General features: G+C 39.6%; 1 protein-coding gene across 1 annotated transcript in view; it reads right to left on the bottom strand.

Annotated features, from left to right (window-relative positions):
• Positions 1 to 18,932, bottom strand: part of Irsp53 (Insulin receptor substrate 53 kDa) — a 292,637-nt gene that overhangs the window by 41,809 nt on the left and 231,896 nt on the right. Inside the window, exon 5 of the mRNA XM_076316148.1 lies at positions 3,775 to 3,836. Coding sequence (XP_076172263.1) covers positions 3,775 to 3,836 — 62 coding nt within the window. The remainder of the gene's footprint in view (positions 1 to 3,774; positions 3,837 to 18,932) is intronic.

Raw genomic sequence — 18,932 nt, forward strand, 5'->3', positions numbered from 1 at the left:
ATGGTGTTTCTTTAGAATGGAATTTTCTTAGGGTAGAGTTTCCTTTACGGTGATATTTTCTTCGCGCTGGACGTGGCAAATAACGATGTAATAAAAAAAGAAACAAATGTACAGGTTGTCATCTCTGGAATTCCTTTTCCACGGGAAGAAGGGGGGACTGTAAACCATTCGATATCCGACTGTCCCGGGAACAGTGGTTTCCAGAAGCTATAAAACGTAGAGGATCGACGAAGCAAGCAATTACTTTCTGGGTGTCGGTAGCGGAAGTTATCGACCACGGTCACGTAAGAAACAATTAGTTCCCTTGAATCCGAGAACGGTCGAGCCGGTCCGCGTTCCCAGTTGGGCGGTTTCCACGTCTACGGGTGGTCGTCGAACAAAGTATGGGTTTACTCGATGCGGTGGCTGCAATTTCGCGAGAACTCTCGCGCAATAACGGCCCCCTCTTCCCTCCGACCCTCCCTCTTATTGCCGGAAACATTGTTCTTCGTTTGCTTCGAAAGACGCGCCGCTGCGAACTGCCGACCATGGGGGACGAAGGGGGATCAAAGGGCTCAATCTTCGGGACTTTAACGTTCGCTGGAAAACGATTCCGGCGACGACTCGGTGCTACGGAGGATCGCTCATAATGGCCAGGGATCATTGTTGAGAATATTCTCCATAAAGGAGAACAGGATCACGCGACGGGAATATATTTCGACGGGCGTGGGCGGGATACGAGCGAAATGTGAACGCTGCATGAGGATAAACAGGTTGAAAGCACGATCTCCTCGTCGCGTATTGTTCCGATTCCGCTGCGAGTTGTTTGGTAGAAAATGGAAACTGTAAGCTCGGATGGGATGCTAGTCGTAGAAGGGGAAACGGTAACGATTCGGAATATGGAATCGGGATTAAGAAACCGAGACGCGTAAGAAAATTGTTGAAAACTATATTTTTCGAGATAGTCACGCGATCTATTATCCATCGACTTCGTAGGGTCGAGTGAATTACAAAAGTGACGTTTTCATATGGTTTCGTGACCTTTGGATGAAGAGATTAAGAGATTAAGAAACTGAGACGCGTAAGAAAATTGTTGAAAATGATATTTTTGGAGAAAGTCACGCGATCTATTATCCATCGACTTCGTAGGGTCGAGTGAATTACAAAAGTGACGTTTTCATCTGGTTTCGTGACCTTTGGATGAAGAGCGAGAGTACCCGCTTTCAAGCGACAGAATCGAGATTATGAAACCGAGACGCGTAAGAAAATTGTTGAAAACGATATTTTTGGAGAAAGTCACGCGATCTATTATCCATCGACTTCATAGGGTCGAGTAAATTACAAATTAGACATTTGTTTCGTCTGGTTTCGTAACCTTTGAATGGACTACGAGAATCCTCGCTTTCAAGCGATTGAATCGGAATTAAGAAACCGAGACGTGTAAGAAAATGGTAAAGAATTTCGGAAGCAGTCGATGGAATTCTTTATTCGCAAACTTCTAAATTTGAATAATTCACAAATAACACGTTCTCGCCTTGTTTCGTAACCTTTGAACTCGAGTATTCCCCGCTTTGAAGCGACAGATTCGAGATCGTCGACTCACTCGAAAGCGGGGTAGCGATTTTTATTCCGCGCTGAGGCCAGGATCGTGTACTTCATAAATATAAACAGTGAGGAGATGATTCTGGTTGTCGAATCGGAGGTAAAAAATTAGCCAACGAAGAGAAAACTTACTGGAAACTTTCTTCCGAAAACATATTTCAATGAAATTTAACCCGTACTGCATACACTACGCCCGTAATGTAAACAAGGTATCGTGTTACGCGCGGCGCATTATTCAAAATATTCAGTCGGTTCGTTTAAATACACTTTATTCGCGCGTAGTTGAAAGCGTGCACCACACGAAATAGAATTACCGCAAATGTAGCGTGGTCTGCGGCGGGCAGTTTTCCAACTGAACGACGCTAGCGAACGTATTAAAAAGTTTCGAACTAACATTGTACTGTACGACGTACGACCAGTGTACGAGCTCAAAGAAACGTTTCAACGAGATAAAATTTCTCAATTAACCGTCGACCTTTCTACACCGGGTGCAGGTACCGCTGTGCCGCGACTAGAAGCCTCTTCTCGGCGTGTCTGATCCAAGGTTCGTGGCAGACGTTTCTTCGCGAGATAGGATTTTGAAAACACAGCAGTCGGTATCGTCTCTGTCCGCGGGGCGAAATCGTAATAACATGTCGTTACGGCTGGAACGAATTTTCACCCTCAAAAGAGACGTCTGCAGGTGCGTAATCTCGCCCCTGAGGCAACAGAGGGTCGCGGAAGGATCAAAGAGATTTTCATGTGTTTTTAGACGACGAAGAGAAAAAGATACGGAGGGCCAGGACGACTAGAATGCGTCGAAGAGACGGGGCAATAGGGAACGAGATCGAGATAAAGGGAGAACGAAGTTAGTGATTAGAGAAAGGGGAAAGAAGAGAGAGAGAGAGAGAGAGAGAGAGAGAGAGAGAGGGAGACAGGGGGTTGAGCTAAATGACCAAAACTCTCTTTTAACTTTCCAATTAATATTCCGTCGGGGTTGGAACTTCCGTCCCGAATTCAACGCCCCGTGCATTTCGGTTTCTCGCGCGTCCCGCATAAATCTTCTCCGCCTTTAATTGCGTTGGCCGCGGTCGTTTATTTAAATAATTCGAACGCGAACAGTTCGCGGCACGCCGAGGGACGATTTATTCCTGGTCTTCCTTGACATCTTCCTTGGTATCGCCTAAGCTCGTTACGGACGTCTACCTCCCTGTGGATCGTTCTTATGAACTATTCAGCTTTGATTTTTAGGGGTTGCCGCGGCCCCCGATGCAATTTATCGAGGGAAATCTACACGAATGACCGGATGTAGAGAGGATTTATTCGACTCTGTACGGATCGTGTGATACCGTAACGGTGACCCCGTGAAGGGATTAATTTGAAACAGTATCGAACTCTGGATACCTTCTTCCGCCCTTTATGACACGATTTAACAATATCTAAGGTATCTTTCTTATGCTTTCTCGGCAATTTATTTTTCTCGATAGAAAGATTTCGAAATACAGCGAGTCCTCGAGTCGCGCGATTTTGCATCCGTTTATATCCTTGTGTATATTTTGTGCTTGTACATAGGTCTATCCAGATATCGAATAAATTTCTTTATAAATACCTGATTGAAGTGGCATCGACTATGACTCGGTGCAATTTTCATTCGGACGATGAAATTGCTCGTCACGAATCAATATTTTTTTTGTACCGAATTATTTTTCTGAATTTGTTTCCCAAAACTTTCTCTCCGTCGTTATTGGTTCTCCAAATTTATAATCAAATATACACTTTATTCACCCTTTGAGCATGAACATCGGACGATAAAAAAAATACAAATCTGATACTTTTCAATGCTGCGTTCGCGTGCCATGTTTTAAAAAAATCAATGATTATCGATTACACGATGTTCCTTGTAACTTTTACACGATAAATTCCTTCAATGTATCCATCCATCCTCGTATTTATTTTCATAGCAAAATGCTAGTTACTTCTCTGAGAATATTAACCGTTCCTTCGATCAAACGTCACGTTCGCGTTCGATACGATACCGTAAACGAAAGATCGATCAGTTGAAACGCATCGAAACGTTCCATTAATTTTCCAATCCGCTATCGAATTTCCAAGAAAAACGATCGAACCCGCGTAAGAATCGCGAACATCGTGTTTCCGTAGAAGTTTCGGAAAGTCGGGAAAAAACATTACGCGAACGGCGTGAAGGGTACTCACGATATTCATTTCCTGTTCCTGGATCTCCTTGTAGACCTCGACGATCCTCATCAATGCGAATCCTGCAACATAAAACGAATTTCGATCGTTTTGAAACGTCCTCGCGCTAACAGCGGGCGAGCCGGGATTCGTGTCGAAGCCCGGTGAGCTTTCGCGGTTAAAACTTTCGCTCTGAATTATTCAGACGCGGCTGGTGTCGTCGATACTTTAATCCGGCAGGCTGACGGGCGAGAGAAAGAAGGGGATGCGGAGAAACCGAGGCGACCGCGGGAGTTCGCGGCGCTGCGTTCCAACGGTTGTGGCTGATTTTCGAGTGACTTTCCACGAAAAGCTCCCGAAAGCCCTGCGAAAGCACGCGACGAGAAAGAAACGAAAAAAAGAACGAAAAAAAAGAGAGAGAGAGAGAGAGAGAATGGAAAAAAAGCAAACAACGGAAAACCGCGATCGCGACGCTTCGAGGGAAGTCGTAGTACCCCCGTGGTACGACAAAACTTTCGTGTTTCTGGCCGGTCTCGCGGAAAGTTTTCCGCCGTTTCCTGGCCGCGTCTTCTCCGCGATACTTCTGCCCCCCGAAAGAGGTCCCTCGGCTCTGGAACAAACATTCCGACGCCACGCTTGCTCGCCGCGTTACGTATGTATGCACCGTGGAAGGAATGCGATGAAGAGTTTCGGGGTGAGAATAATTTCAGAGGCCGGTGGTACTTTTAAACGAGGGAGAAAAGAACGCGTTGCGATGTCGGTAGCGAGTTGTTTACGCGAGACAATACCACCCCGGGAAAAGGTAATTACTTTACCACACTTAGGTTAATTTTACACCACCTGTATGTGGAATACTATATACTGCCGGAGGGAGTGTTGCCAAAATCGTGACGCTTAAGAGATCCTGTTTCGTATCGCCAGTATTTCGTGCCAGTTTCCACGCAAATTATAGTATCGGAAATTATGGTATCGTCTTTGAGGGAGTATACCATTCTGGAAAATTTCTGATTACATTTTCCGCAAGTACACGTCCTCGGATTGTCGATTTTTTTGGTTCAAGTTTTATCAGGTTGTTCGGAAAGTCATTTCGTTTTCCAAAATGGGGAATGTATAATTTAATAAAACGTTTATACACTCTACAAAAATCGTGTTTCGTTTTCACCAAAAAAAAAAAAACGAAATGACTTTCCGAACGACACAATAGTTTAAGAATACGATCTTAACCAAATCAATTTTTAAAATTTCATTGTCCGAGAGTATTACGTGTGTCTTTGATAATATTTTTACCAATGGATATTGCCGGACTCGAAAAAATAACAAAGTTACGAACATTTAAAGAGAATGTTACATTTCAATAGCAGATATTCCGTGAAATTTGGCTCGAAAGATCAAGTGTCAGATACAATTTTCTAAAAGCTATTAATTTTTTGGATCTGAACAAAATTTGTAGGTATTATTCAATAGTCTGCACACGTGTATAACAAATTTTAAAACAATCAATGAGATATGTATTTTTCTTTAACAAATTCTTAAAGACGCTCCTCTGTTTTGTGGTATCAGAACGTTGAACCACTCTTACATTACTCGTAATGTACACAAAGTCTTATAAACCGAATCGAAAATAAAATGGCACCATTTCACCCAGATTAATTGCTTAGAAATATTTAATCGCACCAAAATAGAAAACTAAAAATTGCAAGCTCTGTAATAATTACTAATTATATAAGAGATAATGAACCTTAATGAAACCACGGTTAATTACGATAGCACCACCCGGTAGACCGGATAGTTTCAGACTCATTAATTACAGACCGATCGTTACACAGTTAATGACAGATTCCCATATTTTAATGCCGACGGGAATTTTTCTTCTACCGAAAGGCAAGTAACGATGACGCGTAAGCAAAAAATTGCGCGGAGTTGAACAAAGTGGAAAAACGAATAGAAGCAAAACATTCTTAAGTTTGATCGACTAATTAAACTTTTAATTAAGTCAGACGAACGTCAATCAACTTTAAGTTTAAATTAGTTTATTAAGGTATCTGTAATAAAATTGAAGATCCCTGTCTAGTCAGGGATTGGATTTTGGTACGTGAAATTTTCGGTCGTGTAGAAATTTATTAGTAACTCCGTTTTTGATCAATTATTTCTGTAAAAATTATGACGAAAAAGATTCTTTTCCAACACATGTTTCGTTAAAGTCGAGGTTAAAAAAAATTCTTGCAGAAACGAATAACCTTGCAGTGGATAAAGTCTAAATGGAACATAAGCACTGGTTGTCTTTCGTTGCTTTTTCAAATGTTTAATTAGCGCGCGTAACATTAAATTTCCGTGCTGTGTTGCGGCTTGTTTCCGAGAATGCACAGTTTGGTTAATGTCGCATTCGCCGAATCTTTTTGCAACCCTTCATCCTTTTGCCTCTGTATCAACGTCGGCTTTAATGCGCAGTCAAGATACATTCCCTTCATTTTTCCTCCCTGCGCATAAATACTGCAGCGTGACTCAACTAAACCCCATAGCGCGGTTAATATCTCATTGTCAGATTCTGGACCGGAACGCTGCGATGTTCGTTTTATTATACCACGCATTACGTACATCTGCCAAACCGTAAAACCGCAGTTTCAGTTTCTACAAAATTGCTGACATATGCTGTCGCGTTTAACGGACAATGACGTTAAAATAACTAATCTAATGAACGACTCGTTGACCCTTTACGATGCAACATATGCATTTCGTGTATCACCAAACATTGAAACGTTTTTCTTAGGAAAATATAGAATTATTTTTAAAATCACTTACACGACAAGAAGTATTTGCCCGTGTACGTAGTTCAATTTTATCCTCTTTGATAAATGAATCGTGTAATTATTCAACTTGCTCTTTGACTCGTACAATCAGAATTTACTACGTGCAAGTTCTTGTTTAGTAATTTAATTACTTTTTCGGAATATAAAAACCCACGAAATATCATTCTGTCTGTATTTTCCTTATATATATATATATATATATATATATATATATATATATATATATATATATATATATATATATATATATACATTTACATCTATAAATTTATATAACATTTTCAGAATCCTTTATCCATTGGAGAAAGTACAAAATATTTGCGCTCCTGTTGTTTCTTATATTTTTAAGAAACTGGTTCTTTTTGTATCGCTCAATCTTTTTGTATTTTTAGATTAACATTTTTATCGAAGAGAATTCAAACTGTAGTCGAATTTTCTAAAGTATGCGTACGTTGAAAAAAAAGTTCCAAAGAATCGGTAATTCTACTTTATACGTTTTATTTACGACGACTCGTGAGTTGACTTGGTAGACTTCGAGTATGGTAGAAAACGGCGGAAATAAATCGCTCGTGAAAGGGTCATGAAGGTACACGGAAAGGATCGGGAAGATCAAAATCTTGTCAAGGACTTGTCTCTTCAGTCCCCTTCAATTCCGGAGTTAATATATGTGGAACGAGGGTAACGCGGTGGGACTTCTTGACATATGGGATTTCCTATCCTCGTTACACTTAACCCCGCATGATTCATAGAGGGCTTCGTTCGTGTAACGAATACACTCGTTCAACTTTACCGTACCTTTTCGCAGAAAGGGTTTCTTAAAATTAATTTGTGGCCATGCTATACATACGCGTTTTCTAGTACAATATTCGTGTATTTAGATAACAAAGCTAACGACACTTTAATGCGAGCTCTTCTCTCGTGAAACAATGTGAACGATCTTAAGTATACTTCGTTACTTTCCAAATAGAAGCTACAACTTTCTGATACATTGTTCTTTCATTTTATCACAAAGGATCCGTCAAAATTAATACATTCTTAAATAATGTTCTATGTTACAGAATATTTGGTGTTTGATAAAAAAGAAATGAATTTTTAAAAGTATCATCGACTCTCGTGTGATCCGTAAAAGGAAACTGTTCCAGTACACCACATGGTCAGAAATTTAATCGTAAGAGCAGAAGTTAAATCCGACGCAAGTATCCGATAGAAATATTTGGGAAATAGTTGGTAATTGGTACATAAATAGAACAGTGAATTTAATGAAACACGCAAGGTGAATTATCCTTGTGGTAAAAATACTTACTACAGAAAACTTATTCTTTTGGTAAAAGTAATTTTTGTAGTAAGTTTTAAGTAGATTATTGTACAAAGATTTACATTCCTAGTAAAAATACAAAAACTCTCGCGGTAAATATTCAAATCGCAATACTTTCACGAGTTTCTAATTCAAACCTATATTTGACTTCTTTAATCCCAGTCGTGCTGTCATAGAAGTCACCCTACCACCCTACCCTGATTTCTCGGAAAATCTCAGCTACAACTCTCGTTCGAAATAACATTTCCAACCGTTTCTTTTCGCTGTGCAAAACTACGCACTGTCAAAATATCAAAGCAAAGTTTCGATCCATCGTGTTCTATTTCCACAAAAAATTCCCAAACTCTGTCTTCCTCTCGACCTCCACAGTCCAAACCCTTTGACAGTCTCCGTCAGTGACGACATCTAAGGCCTCTGAGGAACAGAAAGAAAATGAGAACATTCCGCTCGAGTTATCCCAGACAGTGATTTCCACGTAGCGTTACAATTATAACGAACCCAGCCTATCGTTCTCAAAGTCATCCATAACGAATACAATATTCATGAATCGTTTCTCGCGAGTTAAATCGTCGATGTTGAGCTCGGTGTGTTGGTAACGTTGACTGGGAACGCGTTTCCGTCAAACCGCCGCGCACACCGGTTCCTGGATCGCAGGCGGGCCGCAAAGCCGCAAGATCTTTGCCGCTTCCGTATTAACATACACACCGACTCGACGACAGCTACTTACCATTCCTGGGTACCCTAACCCGAGTACGCGCCGCGAATGAATCCTCAAGGCTGAGAGAAAGCCGAAGGGAAGGATTGGGAAATCGAAACGCGGCACGAGGAGAAGGTCGAAGGTGAGAAGAACGACTAAACGCCGGTAGCGCTGTCGTGCGGAAAGGTGCACCGAAATCTGGAGGGTCGAAAGAAAGGGTGTACAGAGGGCTAGTGATTGTGGCGGAGGTGGCACGCTGCAACACAAAAGAGGGAGAAACCGCACAGACAAAGGGAACGCGAGCTATCTAAGCGTTCCAGCATCGTACCTCAGCTGTACAATGTCGTAATCCCTCCGCCATGCGGAGCTTTACGTATGCCGAATCTCGTTTACATGTACATCGCGCGCGCATACGTTTCAACGACGATCGTATGCACCCAGATGTACCACCGTGCAGGTAGATTCTCCGAGGGGAGAGAAACACGCGGAACGCGGATCACCCGCGTGCATCGAGCGCGGATCCATTGATATGCCAAGGATTCCTTTAAGGTGGAGTGATTTCTGTCGTTTAATATTCGAGCGACGTGAAACGAACGGAGCTGCTTTCTGAATTTCTCGATAGCGTGAGAATCGTCGAGTGAATCTTTATTGTTGCGTTTAAGCCGCGTCTGCATTGTGCAACGAGACATTCTTACGTAATCGATTTGTTTCCTAGTTTGTCACGTGACGCGTTACTGCAACTTTTTACCAGGATTCTTTAAACTGTCCTCGTACCACGTGAGGAAGTTTCTTATGCGGCATTAGTTATTTAGTTATCAGTTTTCCATGTACGGCGTCAAGTATTACCTAATTGATCGCTCGGTTGATCGACTTGATTTTACGGTTACGAAATTTACGCTATATTGTCTTCGACTTGGTAACGATGGATCTATTCAATTCGTTGCCTTCTTAAATTAATACTTTAGATGTAATTTTATTGTCACGAAACATCTGCGCTACGGGTTGCCAGGTGCGCTTTTAACGTCTCACTACCTCATCCTCGATATCGATCGACGTATCGTGAGCCAATAACGCAGCATTCGTCGATAATTGCTTCGCCAACTGTTCAACCCTGGGCCCAAGTCCCAGTGCATCTCCATAACAATCTGAAATTGTCGTTTCGGGAAAACTGCTTCACTAACCGGGACTCAACATCAATTGGTTAATTGTGTCACGAGTCACAAGAAGAATTTGATGTACAAAAACATCTAAATACAACGCAGATTAAAGTATTCCGTGACTAACAAATTACTAGATGAATACCAGAATATGAATATATATATATATATATATATATATATATATATATATATATATATATATATATATATTCTGTCAGAAGTTACAACTTAAAACTTATCACAAGGACTTGCACAGTTTGGAGCATCTCTGTAATTATTCAATAAATAAATATTATCGTTTGCAAATCTTGGACTTAAAACTAAATATATTTAAGTTGTACTGAAATAATATAACGAATGCAATGACACGTGTACACGTGGACATAACGCCTGACAGTTGACTGTCAATCTCATCGCTAACTCGATTGCATTGTTTCCGAAAATTTCAAACTGTTGAAAGATAGACAATATACACACGTGATATGATTTACCAATACATTTTCAGAGCAAGTATATACTAATATTTTTAGTACTATTTCAAACTGTTAAAAGATAAACAATGTATACACATGATACGATTTACCAATATATTTTCACAGCAAGTGTATACTAATATTTTTAGTACTATTTCAATTTGTTAAAAGATAGACAATGTATACACATGATACGATTTACCAATATACTTTCACAGCAACTACATACTAATATTTTTAGTACTATATCAAACTGTTAAAAGATAAACAATGTATACACATGATACGATTTACCAATATATTTTCACAGCAAGTACATTAAATATTAATATTCGTCGAACAATAGTATCGGAGATATTAGCCCTGTACGAACATGTGTGTTGTATCCTGTGCATACTTGGCCGCACCAATGTATCGGGGAACACCCTGTAGAGGATTCGGAACAACGACTAATCGACCATCCAGGTGAAAAGACAGAGACCAAAAGGCCAATGGTCGTCCCCGTTGGGTCCTCAACGGGTCAATTTACGTCGCTATCCTCGACCGGAAACGAGTGTTTCGCTCGAACGCGATATAGACAAATTTCCAGGGGACTGCCGAGAGGCGTACATAGGTGTCAGTAATTTTGACAGTACTGGGCAGGGGGATGTAACGCGGCGTAACGATGCTTATGGGGCTTTAGCTGCCGATGTGCGGCTTCGGTGGGCCGGGTTTAATGCTCGACGCGAGGGGGATTAACGTGCAACGTAAACAGCAACAGCAGACCTATGGCAGTCAACCAGGCAGCTGACTGTGCTTGCGAAAAGCTCACGGCAACGACGACCGGCGCTACGTCGACCGCACTTCCGATCTCGTACTATCGACACAAAGAAGGTACCCAGCCGCTCCGGGACACTTGCTGAGAAAATACGATGGCGTTTCCGCCGAGACACGGTTCATTGGATTAGGTGCGCCGTGTAGTTGTTAACCGAAGCAGCGGTGCACCGGCGGTGCAACGTGTACTGTCAATAAACCCGCTTAATTTATAAAGCACCGTCTTCTATGAAATCGATTCATTTTGCATATTTTTCACGAAATTACGGAACAACCTTGGGAACTGGTATTTACGACGCTTTCTCCACAGAGCCGCTGGATTTATGAAGTAAATCTTCTCGATAAGTGGAATAAATTCTATATATTTTGCACGAAACGACGGAATAATTTTGTAAGATTCGTACAAGGGAAAGAATTTCTATTCTTTTTACTTTAACGTCGATAGGAAAATCAAACAGGACTATTTGGATTTCATTTTATATGCTAAGTGGAATTGAATTGCTTATTATTAACAGATGTTAGAGAACTTATAGGCTGGGATGTTACGATCGATTTCTGGCAAATGGAAGCCAATAATACTATTCCAGTGAACGATTGAATGAGTCAGAATATGATAAAATCCATTACCCGTTCATTGTTGACAGCCTTTTTTTATTTTCTGTTACTGGAGAAAAAAGGAGCAGTCGATAAAGCTGTTGAAAACGAATGGTTATGAATTTGCATTTATATTTGAAATTTATTTGTATTTTCATGTACCACGGCATTCGACGTGTCAACGATAGTCTTATCACAAGTCTTTCGTAACGTATTCCAACAGTGTACCAAATTCTCCGTACAAGATCTCTTTTCAAAATGTTTTCCATGTACTGGACACAGTAAACGATTTTTGTGCGTGAGGGACATACAGGGGCTCCAAAGAGTATTCGTACATTATATTATGGGGATATTCTTCTTACCTGTAAGGCTGATTTTAATAAAAGTTTGCGTGCATACAGAATATAAAGATGCATATGTAGAGAAACTTTTTTGTCCACAGGAAATTTCTTTGAGAAGGTAAAATCAAATCTCGAAGTTTGAATATTCTTGTCATTTTTTTAAAGAAAACTTTCCTGGGGCTATTTTGCAACAGAATGATAAAGCACTAAGAGCTGAACATTTCTCGTGTGAAAAGTTTTGCTCTATTTCGCACTATCACGAAGTTGCATTTGAAAAATCGACGAGAAAGTGGTAAAGGTTGATTTCGGCCAATTTTAAGCGATTGGAGAGCTCGCAACCGCTTCCGTTTCCTTTATAACTTCGTAATCATAAGAAATGTTTAGTTTCTAGTGCTCTGTCGTTCAAGTGTGAAAAAGAATCTCCCCAAAAAATTGTATTAAAAGAAGGGAAGAAGCATTCAATTTTCGAGTCTTAATTTTATCCTCTCGGGAAAATTTTCCGTCGACAAGAAAATTACGCAATGCGCGGCCCAGTATGTTTTACACGGGCGCAAACATTCGTTGAAATCAGACACGTAGGTTAGGGGAATTCCCTTATAACACAGTGTACGAATACTTGTTCGATCCAGTGTGTGTTCGTTTCCCGAATTCAGATACGGAGCAACGAAGCGACTGGAAAGTTCGTTGCGTCGCCGAGCGTTCCATCGTTTTTTCCCAAATGACGCTCCCTAAAAGCTCTTGTCCGACACGCGAGAATAAATATGAAAGAGCAACGAGTCAAGGGTAAGCAGCGGAGCTTTGTCAGTCCTCTCCTCCGTCGGGCTTCCGGCGTTCCGCGAGCCAAGATCATAAACATATTCATCCAGGAGCCAACATTTAAGCCCCCTCCCCCTTCTCCGCGTTCCCGTTCCCCGCGACTTTACGGAATGGCCACGTAAAACATAGCGTTGAACGTGACTTGGCGTACCCGTAAAAAAAAAAAGAAAAAAAAAAAAATACGCAAAAGGAGTTTAAGACGTCGTAAAAGAAGGGACGTGCAAGCCTATAAAAGGAAGGAGCGCGACTGAATATTTGATGTCCCGAGAGCGACCGTGTCGATCTACACTCGGACAACCGGATGTCCTCCACTAGCCGGTCCGAACTTCCGTCGTGGAGAAATTCCTAAGGAAAGTTCTTCGAACGCCAAGCTTTCCACCTTCTGCGGTACAACTTTTCTACTGGTCTGCGTATCTTGGTTTCGCGCGAAACTTCCGTGCGCATGCCTCGCGATGCGAGCGGTGTTTATGGCGTCATGCATAATTTATAAACAATCGAGAAACCAGCGCGGGGTATGTTTAGAAATGGTGTACGCATCGAGTGCCTGACAATCTTCTGTTTAAGCTGTGCCACTGAAATATCTAGACGCAACGTATAATTTATAACGATAATAATACATCCAAGCGGATGGCGATTGTTTTTAATGGCTCGATGTACAGTTATGTTTTTATATAGTGTCGTGCATATTTTACGAATAAGAGGGACTTTTAAAAACGGTGCGTGTACAGAGTGTCTGACAATTTTCTAGCCGAGGGGTAAGTACTACGTATGATCTATAATAATAACGATGTATTCGAGTGAGGTACAGTTTTGTATTTGCAGTGATGCACAATTTATAAGTAATCGAAGAACTGTGGGGTATGTTTAAAAATAGTACATGTACCGAGGGTCTGAACATTTTTTGTGCCATCGTACATACTATCTATAATCTATAACAATGATAAATTGAAGGAAGGGATACTTGTCTCTAATGGTTAAAATTGTACAACTTAATCGTCTTCCAAAAATATCGGAATGGTTTTCGTTAAAGATCCAATTTTGAAATTGGAATTATTTTCTGAGTAATTAATTAAAATATGCAGGACATAATTATTCCATCGACTTGTCATATCTCGTGAACGATTCATGTTACTCCGATGCAATCAATTTTACAGTAATCTGCACTAAATGAAACAAGAGTAGTTTCTGTAATAAATATTAACGAAAGTATCTACAGACTTCGTACCGATAGAAGTGTGTGAAGAGTGTTTCGTAAACATACGGCCTAAAGTGTACGATGAAAAAGATATAAGTAAAATATGAAATATGAAGGAGACGACGACAGACTTACTGTCAGGGGGAATCTTCGATCAACACGACCACTTTCTGAATGAGATTGAGTCAGAAATGTCATAAACGATGAGTGAAACAAATCCTGAAATATCGGCCTAATACTCGAGTGTCTTTTTACAAAAAAAACTACTTTAAATATTAAAATTTCGATACTCGACTCTGATTTTTTCTTAAACCGAGCATCTCGATGAAAGATATGGAAAAATCTTACGTATCCTCAGAATTAATAATTCCGTCGAATTAGTATGGTACACGATAAGAATACATCAACGATATTTATTTACTTGATTTATACGAGCTACTGTTACTACGTAAGATTGCTCAAGATTGTCAAAATAACTTCTATCAATCGCTTACCGATAGTACTCCATTTTGAAGTGTCGATTGGGCTCTTAGCACGAAACTGACACGATTAAAAAATTGTATATCGTGCCATCGATATATCTTCTTAATATAGCATTTACTGGTCCAAGTATGCTAACACATTTTGTCCATTTTTAACCATAAAATATGCTACCAAAGTTTGATCATTCTTCACGACAGTGAATGTTCACTCAGTTTGTGTTCAATATTTCCTGCAGATGAGGAGTAGGGTGCCTAGATTTAACAGGATGTTCTCTAAACATGTGACTGAAGAAATTAGATTATTTGCTTCGCGTATGTACACAAACAGAAATAAAACCTTGCATAATTCAAGTAAACTAGTCTAACTATCCAGTTTCTAACAAATACATGCAGTATAATATCATATCGAATCGGTTTACTAAATATTACAATCAACAGTGAGTTATAAGTGTTGAATAATGTTCGTTTAAGATTGTAGGATAGACGGAAAGTATGTTTTCATCGACGTATGCTAGATTTCCAAAATCAGCGTATATAAAGTGTCGTAAATGAGAGAACGCAGGTGCCTGCAAAGCTGAGGTCGTCATTGAATACTTAATGTCTAGGGCGTACCGTGTTTTTGCCCGAGGAGACAACTACATTGAATGCGAGGCATAAATTTGCACGCTGAAGGATCCACTAAGGCATTCGAGCAGCCATCAATTCTTTTCTCCGCCGTTGTTCCATCGAATTTCCCTCTGTCGTGCGCGAATTTGTCACAAGACACCGCGACCATTCGTTCTCCGTCGTGTAATTTTCTGCGGGCAATTTGCATCTTTAAAGAAGCGAAACACCTTCGATATTTCTAACACGATAGTTTCAACTCTACAAGACCGTACACGAGAGAATTAAATTTTATAATTCTTTGCTATACGTTAACAAACATTCGTATGAAAATTAAATCGTGAAAATACAGACTGTCACGTTCTATTATGTATTACAGATAATATTATAGGATGTGCTACATTATTTTATTTATTCAAACTCTCCTGAACAGTTCTTTATAATTCAAATTTACTAATTCTACCTGTAACGATTGTTCAGAACAAACAATAAGAATATTTCTATGCGTCTGTATAAATTTTCGTTAAGCTTGGCTACATTACTTTCGAAACCTTTATTTCGGCATCAATTAAATGTTTAATAACACCATATGTAAATTAAATGTTTGATAACACCACGGTTATATAACCCATTCTTTACCTTCTCTTTACCTAAATTAAAAATGTTTTCCGAGAAGTCTATATCAACGATCAAATTTATCGCTTCTCGATCGTTTATCGTATTTTTGATTACATAATCGTTTGTAGGTATTCTTTATTCCTTACGGGAAAAAAATCTACTCGAATAAAAATTATTTTTCCGATCCTGTGTTTCGAGTTAATAAAAAAATTGGAAAAAAAAACTCCATCGAACTTGTTTCCAAATATTTTCGGACAGCTTGAGTTCTATGGCACGTTTACCCTCCATTGACCGCGTATAGCAATTTCAGTGTATCACGAGTTTCCTGTTTGTCGATAAATCGGTATACAGAGACCAACAAAACCGAAAACAAATTCTGTTTATCCAAAGTGGTTCAATATTGGTTGCTTGCAGCTGCCTTCGACCCTGCACCCTTCCGTTTTGCCCTCCTTGATCGGAAATCGTTCATTCCGTTTGAGTCGCAGTCCACCGTGTCGTCTCTTCTGTCCTCATCCTGTGTTCTCGAACGTAAACGAACGTATCCAAAATTGGTTGCCCTTGGAGGTGCACGAATCGCTCTCGAAACACGCTCCTTTGTTCCTTTCCAATCTCTCGCATATTTTTTGGTCTATTTAAACTATAACGTCACAAATTTTCAACGTATAAATTTGTAATGTTTCACTGGAGCGAACACGTCGCAGAACTATTGTTTTTCAATACTTTGGGACAACCTAAATCTCGTCGATTTTTTCTACAATTTTTTCTTTGTCAAACATTTTTTTTACCGTAACAATTACGAGTATTCTCGAGTAACTATAATTGACGTCATTCTAGGAATCTGAACTGCAACGTTAATGTTTTACAGTCACATGCGATATTCAGTGTTTGAGTGCTCACAGTTCGGGAACTGTTTAAGAGGATTTGTCATTAATCTTGAAAGGAGTCTCCCTTCGGCATCCTCTTAGCATCTTCGAATTAATTAATATAATCCTGCGTAAATTGGATCGTGGAACGAAACTATTCCGCATCTAGAGAACGCGGCACAAGCATCCCAGAAAAGTCAAGGTATCGATGACGAAGTTGTAACGCAACGAATCGTCGATTTGTCAACGTTTCGATTATCGACTTGAAAATTGACGTGTTGTAACGCAACCGAGATCTTCGTTAATTGGATCTAAAATGAAATCGGGCCGTGAAATTATGTATGGTTTTAAATAGCATCACGAGGATAGACGAGGATCATCTCTTAATTCGAATTAAACTCGCAGAACGTTCGAACGAAAATAAGATCAGCATGGATTGATGCATTGCGATTAAAGTGAAACTAAACACCTTAATTTTATCCGTATAAAGTGTACACGCTTTCGTTTAAATAGAAGAAATCTCATTCGTCTTACTCCAAAAGCAAGAATTATTACATCTTGTCGTAGCAGCAATTACTCTCACCGTAAAATTCTCAACACCTCTTCACGTTTTACAGAAATAAAGAGATCGAAATTACGAATAATATATAATATATAATTTGAATCAATAATTTGATGGAAAATGTATCTCGCAGATCATCGAATGCGTGAATAACCGAATAATCGAGGAAAAAATGAAAAAATTAAAAATATGACGCCAGGTGAATTTAGCTCGTTTTCAAGAACAGAAACATGGAGGTAACTCAATATTCAAATTTACTTCAATTACATAACTCCGATTCTCGGGAAGTTTACCGAACAATTACACGCTTCGAAATGTGTTTAACGAACTGTTGGTTAATAACCAGACGTATACCTAATTTATAGTGTCACTCGACACTCTCCCAGTAGCGTAAAACTTTCCCAGAGTCTTATACCCTCGATCACGAAGACTTCGAGGAACTGCTTCAAGTATTATATAATATACTCGGGCGTTCATATTCGATGAAGTAGTGCAATCAAAAAAGTGTTCTTCGAACTCCAAGTTAAATAGAGCCTCCATCGGTCGGGCGGCTCCGAGCGGCCCATTCCTTTTGATGTGGTCCCCGCGCGCTACTAATTAAGATCGAATTCGCGAGGGCCCTCGCGAAAACTAAAGACGAAGACAAACAAAATTACGCGACTGTCTGATGACGGACGGGTGGAGACGAGGCAAGCAAAACACGGGAACGAAAACCAGGGGTCCCGAGTACCGCGTAAACACGAAACGTGTCTCGAACACTTAATTAACGAATCGGCCAGAGTGTATGTCTTCGCCGTGGCGCGCGGCTGCGAAATGGCGATAGTCGGAAACGTTTTAATCGACTCTAAGAAAGATGAAAAGGGCAACGCGGTGAAACGGGGACTGCGATATCGAAACCAATCATCCGAATAAAGCAGATTAAACAATCCTATTGGGAAACGATGCTCCCGCGAAAATCGAAATCGATGAGTTTGCACGTACGTTTATTTGTACGAGAAATAAGAATCGTCTGCGGATTATTAACCGAAGCAAACTTTAAGGATCGATACAATTTAGGATTAATTTGTCCAAAATATTTTACGCGATGTTATACATTCAATTATTGAAAATAATTCTATTCTCTGTTTAAGATAACAATTTCTCGTTAAGCGAAACACCGAGTTGTTACCGTTAAAAATAATTATGAATTCGTATCGTTTGTAAATATTGTAAGAAAAATTCTATACGCCTCGTAACAAACAGTTATCGCGAAAGATGTTTCATTTCAATCGTCACTGATTTCATTTCCCGCGAACACATTCGAAAACACAATTACCCGTATTACTTTTATAACTGATGCGAACATTTCATTTAATTGAAGTACTTTTTAACGAGATGCACGAACCATAAATGGTTTTCATGTGGAAGCTTTTACAATTGGGAAATAATATGTCACGTTTGGAAAATGGGATATCGTAAATGAAAACAATCACCGCGTAAAGCAATACTCGTTATTGTTAGAGAAATTTTAAACAAAGTTTAAAGGCTGTAATTTAACTATCGACGAAGCAGCTTTTTTACCATTCGTTATTATCGAGTGGATTTAATGACCAAACTTTATTCCATGAAATTTATTATTGATTTCGAAGAAAGGCATTCGGTAATTATACAGAAATTAATTCATTGTACTTCTTATGGACAAAAAAAATGACCACTAGAATTTTGAATAGTTTACAACACAGTTGCATTTTAAATGAATACTTTTTACTCGTAAAAGCTTCGTTTTAAAGTATAAAACTGTGCAAAGATTATTAAAAATGCATACGTAAGTTATAATACTTCTACGGTACTGTTTTTAAAA

Source organism: Ptiloglossa arizonensis, chromosome 7, assembly GCF_051014685.1.
Source record: "Ptiloglossa arizonensis isolate GNS036 chromosome 7, iyPtiAriz1_principal, whole genome shotgun sequence".
NCBI lineage: Eukaryota > Metazoa > Arthropoda > Insecta > Hymenoptera > Colletidae > Ptiloglossa > Ptiloglossa arizonensis.